This window comes from Anopheles gambiae, chromosome 3 (assembly GCF_943734735.2).
Source record: "Anopheles gambiae chromosome 3, idAnoGambNW_F1_1, whole genome shotgun sequence".
Classification (NCBI taxonomy): Eukaryota; Metazoa; Arthropoda; class Insecta; order Diptera; family Culicidae; genus Anopheles; species Anopheles gambiae.
In genome coordinates, this window is record NC_064602.1 from 89,118,306 (window position 1) to 89,132,436 (window position 14,131).

A 14,131-nucleotide genomic window follows, 5' to 3' on the forward strand; every position below is an offset into this window, starting at 1 on the left:
TATCTCGAATTTCCGCGTAAGTCGAATCTCGTGATTTCCAGCTAAAATTTCACTAATTTTCGTGTAATTTTGCAAGTAGGGGGCGGTTTTAGTCACTTTATGAGTTATTTGATATGATTCTGACTGAATATAACAGTTTTAAACTTTTTGAAATAGTTTCTAACATTCGATCGAAACGGAAATTATTTGGCAATATACAATTGATGTGTCAAATCAGTACAATTTGCTCAAAGAACTGTCAAATTTAGAAAATCGCGTATCTCCGAATCCGCGTATAAGAGGTACCGTGTATCTCGGGGACCGCCTGTATAAAAATGTTGCAACGTTTTTCATATAATCAGATTTAATTAAAAAAATACATTTTGTCGTATTTTTTAGACATAACTAAGGCACAACAACAGACAATAACATAACTAAGGCACCTTTCAACAACATTTACCGGACAATTCAAACCAAGTTCCTTTTTTGTTGCCGTTCAATTTCCCTTTTGGCAGCAAAGTTTGACGCACCTGCCGACCAAGATTACCGCAGGCAAGAGCTGTCCCACCCAATTCAATGTCAAAACAGAATGCCAAACAGGGGTGGGAGAGAGAGATAAAAAAAAGAGGAAACAGTGCGAGAAACCGAAATGAAATGAAAACTTCTGCCAGTGCGTTTCGTGTGTGTGCAGCAGCTTATAATGTGCCCAATTGCCGCAGCAAGATAGGAAAGTGCGAACTAGGAAAATGCATCCGCAAAGGGGCTGTATTTGTTGCGTGTTGCGCGTTGGATTAAACTGTAGAAGCCGAAACTGAGCGAAAACAAAACAAGAAATCCTTCAAGCTTGTGCTCCGCGTGTGCGTGCGTGTGTGTGTTAAGCATTCCTCCTATCGCAAAGGGGGAGGTGGTTGGTTGGTTGGTTGAGTGGGGTGACAAAGGCAAGGGAGAAGCAGCAGCAGCAGCAGCACCCGCGATCAGTAGTAGCAGCACGCCGAGAAGCAGCGACAGCGATCTGCGAAGGAAAAAAATGCAACGATGGGCGAAACAGGGGCAAAAGGTGCGTGATTTCGGTGGTTGCTGTGTGCCCGGCGGTAATTGCCAGCTGGTTCGATGGTTTAAGGGTGCAACTATGCTGCTGGGCCGCGTTTATGCTGCGCTATTCGACGGCAAACGCACACCTGAAGCCAAGCAGTACGGTGTGTGTGGGTGGGTGGGGACAGTGCGTGGGTGTGTGAATGGAGTTGTTTTTCTTGCTGCTTCCTGTTTACCACTGCAGCAGTGAGCAATCGAAGGGGAAAAATGGAGTAAACAGTGAATAGAAGATAAAAAGTGCTTAAATTATTTTGCCCAACCAAATGGATGGATCGAAAAGCAAAAACAAACAACTCCAAGCCTGTTTTCCCTTTCACTCACACGCACACGCTTGTTTGGTGTAGCAGTGCGTACAGGAAGAGAATGGGGAAAAGAGAACAACAAAACGATAAAAAATGCGTTGCGTATGACATAAGCCAATGTGTGAGTGTGAGTGTGTGTGTAGTACGAATGAGAAGAATAAGAGCATGTGTACGATTATGTGCGTGTGTGTGTGTGTTTGTTTTCCAAAAGGTCGTCGGTTGTGTTTGTCGTCGCCTCCTATGTTTACGATATGATGCGGTCTTCTAGCACACGGGCCAGCGGCGACCATGACTCATGCCGAGACGCTGGCCTCCTTCGATATATGGCATACTGTCGCCAATGCTTATTTATCGCCTAATTGTGTGTCTGTCTGCCTGTGTGTGTGTGTGCGGGCTTCATTCTGCATGATCCGTGGAATGCTTCCAACGAAATGAAACGAAAAAAAAAAAATGCAACAAAACAAACAACTCGGCCCAGCTCGACGACTCCGCGGTGACTTATCCGAGCGGAAACCGTTCCTCGCTCACGTACCGAAAACCACCACGTAACATATTATGATGGATAAGATGGTGGGGGCTAGCGGATACGGTCGCTTACCTCCTGTCCAGCTTGCGAGAATTGATGGATGTGTCACAAGGGCGAGAAATGATGCGAAACTCCATGTCCCCCCCCCCCACCTTCCAACGACGTTACACACTGATAAGAGTGGGCGAAAACATAAAAAATGCCGCAAAAAGACAGCGCGACGAGCCCCGGAGAGTAGCTATGCAAAAACAAACATAACCGTCCGTTGCGCTTGTTTTCCCACAAACTCCTGCTGCACACACACCTGACCTTGACATTTCATTCATTTCAAAGGGTGGGGGGGATGAAACAGTGGAAGGGGAAACAGGCTCGCATTCTTTCTTTTGTGCCTGCTGCCTTAAGATCGATAATGTTGCATTTAGAAAATAGAATTGAAGCAATGCGCAATAGAGAAAGAAAAGCAAAGAAAAACACGCCAAAACGAAGAATAATTGCCGCTACCCAACACAGTGGAAAACAGGGGGGGGGGGGGGGGGGGGGGCAAACCCCCTCCCCGGTTTCCCGAAATAAGCAGCACAGATAGTGAAAGCAATTGAACGCATGCCAAATGTCCGAATAAAAACAACGCGCCAACATGCGCCGCATGCCACAAGAGGGAACGAGAGAGAGAGAGAGAGAGAAGTGCTTTTGAACGACGGAGCCTAGAGCGAGACGGGGTGTAGCTTAATGAACTAATTTGCTCTAAGTAGGCACGCTCGCTGGCCCTCTGTCCGTATCTATGCTAGAGCGTAGCAACGTTTGAATGGTGGATGAGTGATGGGGAAGAGAGAGATGGGGGGAGTTGAGAAGGTTAATCAAGCAATCATCGACGTCGAAGGGCACCCCGGCATCGGTGACCGGTTTCGCTGTTGCCAATTTGCAAACCCGTCAACTAACAACATCCGATTGCAGTCGCCGTTGCACCAACTCCACCCAACGAACGAAAAGATAACAATTTTGATAAAAGGATTAACATAACAAAAAAAAAATCTTTCTTTTTTTTTGTAGGGAAATCAGGCACAGCTGCATGTGCTAGCTGCTACAACGCGATAGAACCGGAACAGCATGTGGCCGCCGTCGGTCAGCTGTGGCACGCGGAATGCTTTAGGTAGGTTATTCGCACACCGTCGCTGTACACCTGCTTCCCCTTTTTCCATGGTTTACAGCGATTAGAGGGGGGAGGAGAGTTAGCCGCTCGCCGTTAGTTTGGCTGTTTATGGGAAGTCGGAGCAATATGGTCACTATAAGAGATTTATAACTTTTTGGAACATATAATTAAATTATACTTAATGGCAAGAGTTTCACTTTTCACTGTCTCACGGAGTTTTTCCTGGGGTTCTCATGGTTGTGGGACACTTTATTGACTCTTTCCTACGAGAAATGAACTTTATGTGATGGAAATTGGACTCTATAGCACATTTTCCAAATCCAATAGGAATTTGGAATGAATCTGACCAATAAGGGTACTAGAGAGTATAATTCCCTTCATATAATGTTCTTTTCCGGTAAGAAAAAGTCACACTTTGTCTCACAACAATGAAATCCCCTGAAAATCCCTGTAAATTACCAACCCCTGTACCCTGTACCAATTACCCTGTACTGACCAACCCTGATATGAATCGAAATTCGAAAATCAAATTACAGAAAAACGACTAAAAGCTTTTTTTACAAAATTACAATACAAAGGCTCCAGAATGTAGTAGTTTATATGAAATGTAAGATTTACAATACATTTTGATGGCTAACAGAACAATATGCAAACATTAATTCAATTTTAAACCGCATTTATATAAAATTACATTAATTAAAAGGAATGCGTAATCAATCTTAGCCTGGAGCATTTTTTTTAAACCAGCGTTGAAATGCGTCGAATGTGTGTTCTGTTATCTACTCTACTGATTACTCATAACTGGTTTTTGGTACTGGTTTTGTTTACCCTTTGAATTCATTTAATTCGGATGACCAGTAACATAACTAGTAAGGAGTAACATTTAACTAGTTACTCGTAACTTGTTACAGGGAAATAGTTAATTCATAGCTGTTGAAACGTTATGAACATAATTCTTTCTTTCACTTGAATGTACATTAAATGTGAGATACACAAGCGTTTCTTTAAGAAATGTTATTTTATTGTAGCTTTAAATTCAGTCGCTTGGTTCGGGGATCAGTTAAAGAATGGCTAAAGATCGTAACTTTTGGCACGATCGGGAATATTCGTGCTATCGGGACTGCTCAGACCGATCGTTATCAACAGATAGACTCCACTTCGATAGTGTCCTCTATTGGGATTGAAGGAGAACACCAATGTGCCATCGAATTGACCATTAATATTTATTTAATATTTAACACTAGCAGTTACATTTACTCTGTTAATTCATAGTGCTTCACTTAAACGACCAAATATTTGTTACTAAATACTATTGACAGTTACTGGTGTCTAGTTATTTTAGCTAGTTACTTTCAACCACTCGCTCTATTTCAATCAAACGACCAATTATTGTTAACTAGCTACTCAAGGACATGGACCTAGATATTTTTTGTTATTTATTATGTTAAAAATCAAATATTAAATCAATCTCTAATTTACATGGAAAATGTTCCAAGAACAAATCAAAGTCAAAACGTGCAGTTTGGAAAATATGGATAAATGTGATCATGGAATCATGTGATTTATGAATTCAATGCCAATTCTATTATTTTCTTCTATTTGGAGTTATGATCTAAGCGGTCATTCCCTTCTGTACAGGCTTACGAAACGTTACCTGAAGTAGTTATGTTTTTTTCATCTCACGCGGAGGACACTATCATGTCATTAGCGTAAAATGATTCCTTAACAACCGTTTATTTGAAACAAAGAGCATGTCAAATCAAATAAGATGCATTGCAAAGATTTAAATGAAAGTTTATACCACATCGGTACAATGCTTTCAATGCCCTATTTTAATATTTGCTGTGTCCATTTAGCTCCGTCTTCCCTGCAACGCAAGTATTATTATTGTTACCTTGCGAGGGCTAGCGCTATGCTTGTGTTGGTTCCGCCCCCCCCAAGCGTTGCATAGGAAGTAGTGAAGGCGCAAAAATAAAAGGAAACCGCGTGTGTTGTCCCCGTTTGTTACCACGTGCGCGCAGTCAAAACCCGGTAATCAAGTAGTCCTTGCGCGCCTCCCTGTTCATGCGGATGGATGGATGGGTTGTTGGTGGGTGAAAAGTCTCGCCATGCGCACCCCAAGACGCAGTTGACGATGCGGGGGGAGGTGGGAGGAACAGTGGGTGGTTTTAATTCGTTTATAGTATGCTAATTAAATTTACCATTTGCATTTGTTTCTAAACGCTGTTTGTGTGTGTGTGCTTTCGTTTCCCTTTACAGATGTTCGGTTTGCGATGCACGACTGTCGAGCTGGTACTTTGAGAAGGATGGACTGCTGTTCTGCCGGGATGACCATTGGTCCAAGTTCGGTGACTGCTGCCAGCAGTGCTCGCAGGTAATGGCAAGGGTTGCAAGCGATCGTCGCTTGGGGTAGGGGAAGGTGATTGCAGCCTAATCGGTGTCAAATAACCCCCTTGGTTATCTTCTCCTTTGCACAGTTTATCTCCGGACCGGCGATGTTTGCCGGCGATCACAAGTTCCATCCGGAATGCTTTCGGTGTGAATCGTGCAAAGTGTTCATCGGCGACAGGGAATCGTACGCACTGCTGGAACGCTCCAAGCTGTACTGGTATGTGCTGACAGGGGCTAAAAACGCAATCGCACCACCAAAGGATCGAATCATCAGTAATCGAATACGCGTGCGTTATCTGTTTTTTTCAGCGGAGGGTGCTACAAGCAGCAGCAACAGCAGCACCAGCAGCAACAACAGACCGCATCGGAAGCTGCCGGTCGGAACGGTGCAATAGTGTCGCCGACGAAGCAGGAACGGCAAAGAATTCCACATTCCATCCGGCTGGTCGAGATACCGTGGAGTGGCAATCGATCGGATCGTATCCGTCTGGCAACGGATGATAAACCGTCCGGCGTGAAGGGTGTTGCCAACGGATGCAAAAGCGTTCGCATATCGGAGTAAGTGTCGATTTTGCGGTGACGAAGATTGTGTTTTGTTCTCTCGCTCGTCAGTCTTTTACTAACCTTTACTGAATAACCATTCTGTGCTACGCTGCCTTACCTTTCGGATCATTTTTGCGGATCACGCCACTCCAAAAACCACATCCCAAAAGCTTGTTCTGCGCGGCGTACGGACAGATGGGAAAGTACATCTTTTCGTGCATTAACACTGCGCTGGATTCGTGCTGTGGTTTGCTTCACTTTAGGTAAATGTTGCTTCCCATCATTACCACCCGAGTTAAAGTGGCTTAAGCCGGACGGAAGTGTGCGGAATTGTGGTTTATGCTTTTTCTAACACAATACCCTTAATTCATCCCAAAGTGCACGTGCATAAATCAATTATTTGCTAACATTTGTCTTGCTTTCCGCACAGAGTAACGCTCAACTCAGATCTGATGGCCCTGCGGGTCGGCGACAAGGTGCTGGAAGTGAACGGTACACCCGTGCGCGATGTACCGCTGGAAAGTTTGCAAAATCTCATCGAAGCTTCGGCCGGCAAAGCCCTGCAGCTTACGGTCGAGCACGATCCGGATGTAGTGGCGCTGGCGACGGCCGGCGGGCTGCCCGGTTGCAAGGGCATACTGTCCGCTTCGTATGCCGGCACCGAAACGAACTGTACGGATGTGCTGAATAACAATCAGAATGAGGGTGAGGAGGAGTGCACGCGGAGCCTTTCGCCGAGCAAGTTGGAGCGAATTTTCCGCAAGAAGGATGAAGGCTACATGAGCGGATCGTCCCGGAAGCTGCAAAAGCGTCTCAAGGATGTCAATTGCAATACGGGTAATGTAAGGGTGTGGGGTAGTGTTGGGTACATCTGATTCAGATTCATGAAATTCTTCCAGGATTCATGAATATCCAAGGATTCATGAATCTCAAATATTCATGAATCTCCCAGTATTCATGAATCTCGAAGGTTCATGAATCTCCCAGGATTAATGAATCTCAAAGATTCGTGAATCTCAAAGATTCATGACTTTCCAAGGATTTATAAATCTCGAAGATTCATGAATCTCCAAGGAAAGTTTTTCCCGGGAATCTCCCAGGATTCATGAATCTCTAAGGATTCAATCATCTCGAAGATTCATGAATCTCCAAGGATGCGTGAATCTCCCAGGATTCATGAATCTCAAAGATTCATAAGACTCAAAGATTCATGAACCTACAAGGATTTATGAATCGCAAAGATTCGTGAATCTCAAAAGATTGATAGATCTCCAAAGATTCACGAATCTCCCTGGAGATTCATGAATCTTGGAGATTCTTGAATCCTTGAAGATTCATTAATCTTGGAGATCCATGAATCTTGGAGATTCATGAATCATAGAGATTCATGAATCTTAGAGATTCATGAATCCTTCATGAAATTCATGAATCTACAAGGATTCGTGAATATCAAATGAATCATGAATCCCTCGAGATTCGAAACACTCATCGCCGAGGTTCCATATGAATGAATCTCAACGAAAGATTCATGAAACCCAACACTAGTGTGGAGCCTACTCCTTCAAAGTGTGAGATATTAATGTTACTTTCCCACGTCCCCCCCTACAGCTACCAACAGTTTGAAGGAGAAGGAACGCAGCTCAAGCATGTCGCGGCTGCTGGACGAACATCGTACGATGGCCACTGGTGGGGAGTTTTACGATCTTTCCCGCACGAAGTCGTTCCGCGTGGAGCCGAAGGCGGCCCGCATATTCCGTGCCTCGGACCTGGTGCAGGGTGAGCTGCTCGGGAAGGGTTTCTTCGGCCAGGTGTTCAAAGTGACGCATCGCGTAACGCAAGAGGTAATGGTGCTGAAGGAACTGTACCGCGTCGACGAGGAGGCGCAGAAAAACTTCCTCAAAGAGGTTGCCGTGCTGCGGTCGCTGTCGCACCACAACGTGCTCCGCTTTATCGGTGTGCTGTACAAGGACAAAAAGCTTCACCTGGTGACGGAGTTTATCCCGGGCGGATCACTGAAGGAGCTGATACACGATTCCGGCCTACCGCTGAGCTGGGCGCAACGGATCTCTTTCGCGCGCGATATTTCCAGCGGCATGAGCTACCTGCACTCGATGAACATCATCCATCGGGATTTGAACTCGCTCAACTGTTTGGTGCGCGAGAACGGTACGGTGATAGTGGCGGACTTTGGGCTTGCGCGCATCATTAAGCAGCCGCTGATCAGTACGACGGCGTATGAAAAGTGTACCGCCACACCACCGCAGCCAGCAGCAGCAGCAGCGGCAGCAGCAGCGAGCAGCGGCAATAATGGGACGATCGGGCGCCGGGGCAGACCCCGCCGGCAGCGGTACACGGTGGTCGGCAATCCGTACTGGATGGCGCCGGAAATGATGCGCGGCAACAAGTACGACGAAAAGGTGGACATCTTCTCGTTCGGCATCATGCTGTGCGAGATCATTGGCCGGGTGCAGGCCGATCCGGACTATCTGCCCCGCCTGCCCGACTTCGGCCTGAACGAGAAGGTGTTTCGGGAGAAGTTTTGCGGCCAGTGTCCGGAACCGTTCTACAAGATTGCCTTCCTGTGCTGTGACCTGAATCCTGACAAACGGTAAGAGTGTTTGAGGCTTTTTTTAGGGGTAAAATGAATTAAAATGCCACCTTTTCTCTCACTCAGACCTCCATTCCACGTGCTGCAGGGTTGGCTGGAAACGATGGCCACCGTCGTGGCCCTGCAGCGTCCCATTCCGATACGCATCATCGACGAAATCGACAACTTTAAGGGGCTGCGAAGCACGGAATCGAGCCTGTGCACGACACCGGACGGGTTGACCACTCCGCCACCGTTGTCCGGGTACGGGCTGAAACCATCGCTAAGCCGCAAGCGCATTTGCGAAGGGCAGGAAGACACCGGCAGCACCCTGGAGCGGCAGCACAAGCTAAACGACACGGCATCGGTACAACCGACCAGCTTCGACCTGGTGGACGGTGTTGTGTGCGATGTGCCGGTAGATAGTGACCTTCTTACACCTACCAACAGCAGCACACCTCGGCCGGTGGAGGAGCGGATCGAACCGACCGCCCAAGCAGGGCCCGGATTCGTCGTGGTAGATTTTAACGATATACCAAAGTCCCCCCATCTGGGGAAAGATTTTTCCGCCAACGGGGATCGCATACGGGACAGCCTGCGGGCAAAGCGGCGCCAACGGATGATGCTCAGCCGGGAGAATCAGCGCAAATCGCTCGATTCCAGTCTGCTGGTCGCTGCGGCCCGGCTTGGTGCAACGGATCGACTGATGGGCGATGCCGTGGCCAATGCCGCCGACGATGGTAGTGCCTCGGAACCGATCAGCTTAATTATGACTAATGAAATGATCGCAAACGACGCTGCTGCTGCTGGTGCGGCTGCCGATGTGCGTGCGTCGGAGTGTGTGCGTCCGTCGACGGATCAGGTGCTCGCTTCGGTGAAAGATAGCCTGGAGCGTGCCAAACAGCAGGGTGAGGTGCCGCGTGCTGTTGCACGGTTTGCAATTGGCGGTGAAAGCTCCCAGCCGGACGGGCCGCAGAAGACGAAGCGCTACGGCGAGAAGGGTTTCGTAATACACGTACAAAACGGGCATCTGACGCTGAACAATGTGCGCGATCTGGAGAACTGTTCCGATTTCGATTCGAGCTGCGATACGAGCCTGAACTATCTCGAGGTAAACGGTAACCGGGTGGAGCAGCAGGAAGCAACGGACCCAACGGTGCCGAAGGCGACTCCAAAGAAGGACACTAATCTAGTCGTCGAAATGATGTCGGTCGAGCGGGCGAAAGATATGTACCCGCCTGGGGAGCGTCGAAAGTGTGTCGAGAAGGAAAACATTGCCCAAGGGTCGGACGCGGCGCTGGTGAACGCGTTGCCCGACGAACCGAAATCGATCGGCCCGGCAGTGAAAGCTACCTCTCCGCTGGCCGCGATTCCAATTCCGGAAAGGAACAGTGGGGCGGCGGCGGTGGCGGTTGCTGGAAAGGATGCTAAAAAGGAGGAAAAATCCCTTTCCTCCAGTGCTCAAAAAGCCGTCCAATACACGCGGAAGCTGTTCCGGGTGGGCGAAACAGCCCAGTCGCCGGTCGCGAGTCCAACCAGCACGAAACGCTCCCACGATCTGCTGGGTGCGCATCGTGCCGGAGTGTCGCCGGGATCGAAAGCATCCGGCAAGGGGCAACACCACGTCCGGACGACCTCTTCAGAGCGGTCGGTGTTTTCGACCAAGCAGAAAATATCGCCCACCTCTGATCCGGAACCACAGACCGGATTCGGTGGCCAGACGTTCCCGTTGGCCGATCGCTCCAAGCCAACAGCAACCGCTGCGGTAGTGGTGCACAACAATAACCACAGTATGGTGCATTCGTACAAATCTAAACCAAATGAAGCGACGGAGAAGGGCAATAATGGGGCGGTACGGCAATCGGCAGGCAAGCGCACCATCACAGCTAGTTGTGCTGGAAAAGGAGCGTCCAGTGGAACGAACCGATCGGTCATTGGCGATAGTGCGGTGTGTGTTGATGCGATGGTACCGTCCGCTGGCAAGCCGCCGATCAGCTGCGGTGGTGGCGTTAGTGCTGCAACGCTGGCACGATTGACGACAAAGGGAGGCCGCACGTACCGACCGGCGGAGCGTATGACGGTGTACTACAACGAGATGCGCTCGAACTCCGCTGGCAAGGAAAAGTACACCTCAACCCTTTCACCAACGGTTGGCAGTAGTGGCAGCAATTCACGCACCGGGTCTCCTTCTCCTCCAGTCCCCAGTACAGCGGGTCGTTCTTTGCAAGCAAGCACCAGCAACAGTAGCCGCAGCACTGGCATCCTTTCGCCCGGCAGCATCCGTCGGCTTAACGCTCGTTTGCTGGAGGCGCGCAAAGCAAACGCCGCTTTATCGCAGGACCGATCGACTGGCAAAGGGAAAGCGAACGGGTCGCCATTGCTTTCCATGCCCTCGGGCACGGCAAAACCGGTGCCGGGGATGGCACGGAAGGTACTGCTGACACCGGCCGGTGGTGCAGCAGGCCCGCTGCTTGGTAGTGTTGCGGGCGGCTATGCCAGAGAGCGCAAGGTGCTGCCACCGGTCGCACCGCTGGTTAAGGTGCCGAAGTAACCGCGTCGATCGATTATTGGCTGGTGGCTGGTGGTTGCTCACAATTTGCAAATAGTACCTTTTTTTAGGGAGAGAAAGTTTATTGTCGTTTAAAGACACACTTATATAGTACACCATTACAGAACTGCTGCTAACTGCTCAGCTAACGATCTTAGGGAAAAAAGCCAGGCTCGAATGTGCTCTCGTTAGGTAAAGATAAGACTAGAAGATGTTTGGCAATATTGAGCACCAAGGCCATATTGCGCAAAGCCATTTTTGGTGCTCGCTCGCCGCTAAGCCACATGGTGCGTGGTGTGCAACACACTTTACCGTACCTCTCCGAAAAGGAGGTACTATCCCGTTAAAACTTCGAGTTCTCGAAGGTCCCACACACACACACACCTTCTTACTTAAGTGCACCCGTTTCAAACGTTTCCACCCAACACCCGTTAATTCAAACTCGTCTCGCACACGGTTACTATTATTACCTTAAAACACTTTTAAAGAAAACACTCCTCCAAAGTCTCACTCCTCTTGCTCAGACTCACGCACGGCATCATAGGTGCAAATAATCTCTCTGTACTGTGTTGAGCGGTAAGCGAAGAATGCTCCTGTTTTCGCTTCACCTGACCGGCCTCACCTAGATTAGTGTGTGGCACTTTTTGGTTTGTTTTGTTTATTCGTAAGAATTCAAACGTGACTGTGACGTATGGCAACAAAACAAAACAAAAAAGACGACGGTAGCTGTACAAGTAGCAGCTTTCGGTGTGTATAGTTGGTTAGGTTTAGCCGAGCTTAGGTTTAGCTTTTGAATATTCCACGAAAATGCCATTTGTGTTTTTGCTTGCATACACTGATATTCAAATTGCGCTCTCCCTCCCCCCGGGTTTAATACTAGTTTTAAAAGATTAAGCTCGAATTTTACACCAATTATTTTTAGTGTTTTATTTGACAGATCATCTCTTCTTCTTGCCCACGATCTCGCTCTCTTTCTGTCTAAATCAATCATTTTACATCGTTTGATTTTGTCTTTGATGATCATTTTACGCGCTAGATGGTATTGTTTTGTGTCGCTCTACGGCAAACCATACAAGAACCCCCTCCCCCCTTCTCCCCCCCCCCTTCCCCTCTCTCCCGTCGTTAAATAGACAAGCTGAAGTTACTAACCGGACTGTGATATTGTGGAGAATGTAATAATTGTAAGCGCGGTGGTGCTAGAGAGCGAGCGCACACCACTCTCCCCCCGCCCCCCGTTTTATTTCCGTTTAGCTTACGTTTACACATTAAGATGGTTCCACGGGGACGGTGGCTACCATTTAAGCCATGGAAACAGAAAAAAATGCCGATAGAGAAAACAGATACTGCAACAAAAGACATGTGTGTGTAAGAGTCGGTAGCGATGGAGCGGAAGTAGGTAGTGTAAGGTTAGGTTAGTAAGGTAGTGTGGTCCCGTGGGAGGGCAACGTATATGCGCTAGTAAGGGAAGAAAAATGTGTAGACGCGTATTGAGCGCTACGTACAACAATTATTACCTTAAGTTTTTATTAACCATTTTAGTTTTAACCACACGTTTTTAACAAGTCAGGTATAGAGGTAGCTGTTAGACAGGAGCGGGGGTTGAAAAGTAGTGCAAAGGAAAACAATATGACAACTGTAAGCCTACATTTCCGTAAACAGGAACTGCAACGACGCAATTGAAGAAAGGGAAGAGAAATAGTAGCGTTTAGTGTAAATCGTGCAAACATTGTAAAAGAGTAATGTAGATAGGGACTAAAAAACAAGTAAACAAACAAACGAGCAATGCAAATGTATGTATATGGGCAGTGAATGTATGTAAGGTTCTTAGGGGAGAGGAGTAGGTTAGGATCTAAGTTGGCGTGTATCGATACCATGGAGATGCTTGGCGCCATTGTGTAAAAGCTGTGGCGAGTGGTTGCGTGTAAGGAAATATGTGTTTTTTTGGGCAATATTGTATCGCAACATTTAGTTAAAATTTGTAGTATTGTGCGCCAAACGATGGTGTGAATGAGTGATTTCGATTAATATTTATTAGATGAGTCTTACACTTTTACTGAATTTTGTTATCATTCCTCAACGAGCTCACGTATATTTTGCGTAAAACGATGAAAAAAGACGTTTCTATTTAAACCTTTCCGTAATTAAGTTGGATGTGGGTTATTTTAAATTATTTTTTAATTATACTTGTCATAATACTACACATTTCACGACAAATATTATAAAAACACACACATTTTTACTTACACGCAACCTCTAGTCACAGCTTACGGGAAGCAAAGCAAAAGCGCAAGCGAATTAGAACAATGTCATGTTTTGCGTTTTTCGATTATAAATGCGCAAAAATTAAATCTACAACAAAATCGAAACCATTACAGATGAAATCTTCTTGGCTGGAAATAGATGAAAAAAATCGTGCAAATAAAAAAACCCTTTAACATGAGTTAGTGCAATACAATACTGCACGAGGCGGGAAAAGCTCCTGCAACAATGCAATGCATTCATGCAAAAGAAAAAGCGTAAAAAATAACCAAAATTTATGAAAATGTTTGGCCACAACAGTAAATGCAGCCAGTTTTTCCTCGTTTTTTCCTGCTCTTTTCTCTTCATTCAATATCCTTACAATTGATCCTTTACTGTTTGTGACATGTAATTGGAAGGCTACCGTGCTTCAACCAAACCCACCCACCCGCCCAGCAGGATGTTGTAAAATGTATAAATTTATTGTTCCCAATTTTTTTCCCCACAAATTTCCCGTGCAAACAACACGAAAAACATGCACGTGACGGAAGGAAAAACAAGGGAAAATTGTTCGCTCGCTCTCTGTTTGAAACATTTTATTCCGATTTTTACTAGCTACCGGAATATGGGGGTTTGTGCGTCCTTTTTATTATCACGCGATATTTTGGGGAATATTTTTGTTTGTTTTCGCCTCCCACCCCCACCCTCCCCGAATTCGCTTATTGTTTCAGTGTACATTTTTATCCGTACATCCGTGCGGTGAGAAGAGCGTGTGGGG

At 46.9% G+C, this 14,131-nt stretch overlaps 1 protein-coding gene across 3 annotated transcripts; it reads left to right on the top strand.

Moving 5' to 3' along the window:
- Positions 1–581: 581 nt before the first annotated feature.
- Positions 582–12,021, top strand: LOC1280929 (LIM domain kinase 1). 3 transcript variants are annotated; one of them, XM_061656301.1, is made up of 9 exons: positions 592–1,036; positions 2,947–3,046; positions 5,306–5,420; positions 5,524–5,654; positions 5,747–5,995; positions 6,151–6,243; positions 6,411–6,817; positions 7,589–8,588; positions 8,655–12,021. In XM_061656301.1, exons 1-9 carry the CDS (start codon positions 1,015–1,017, stop codon positions 11,116–11,118), a joined length of 4,581 nt encoding a protein of 1,526 aa, XP_061512285.1. In that variant the 5' UTR covers positions 592–1,014; the 3' UTR covers positions 11,119–12,021. The 3 variants fall into 3 exon arrangements, with proteins under 3 accessions (XP_061512286.1, XP_061512285.1, XP_061512287.1); XM_061656302.1 differs by lacking the exon at positions 6,151–6,243 and having other exon boundaries at positions 582–1,036; XM_061656303.1 differs by lacking the exons at positions 592–1,036; positions 2,947–3,046 and adding an exon at positions 5,209–5,228.
- Positions 12,022–14,131: the final 2,110 nt, after the last annotated feature.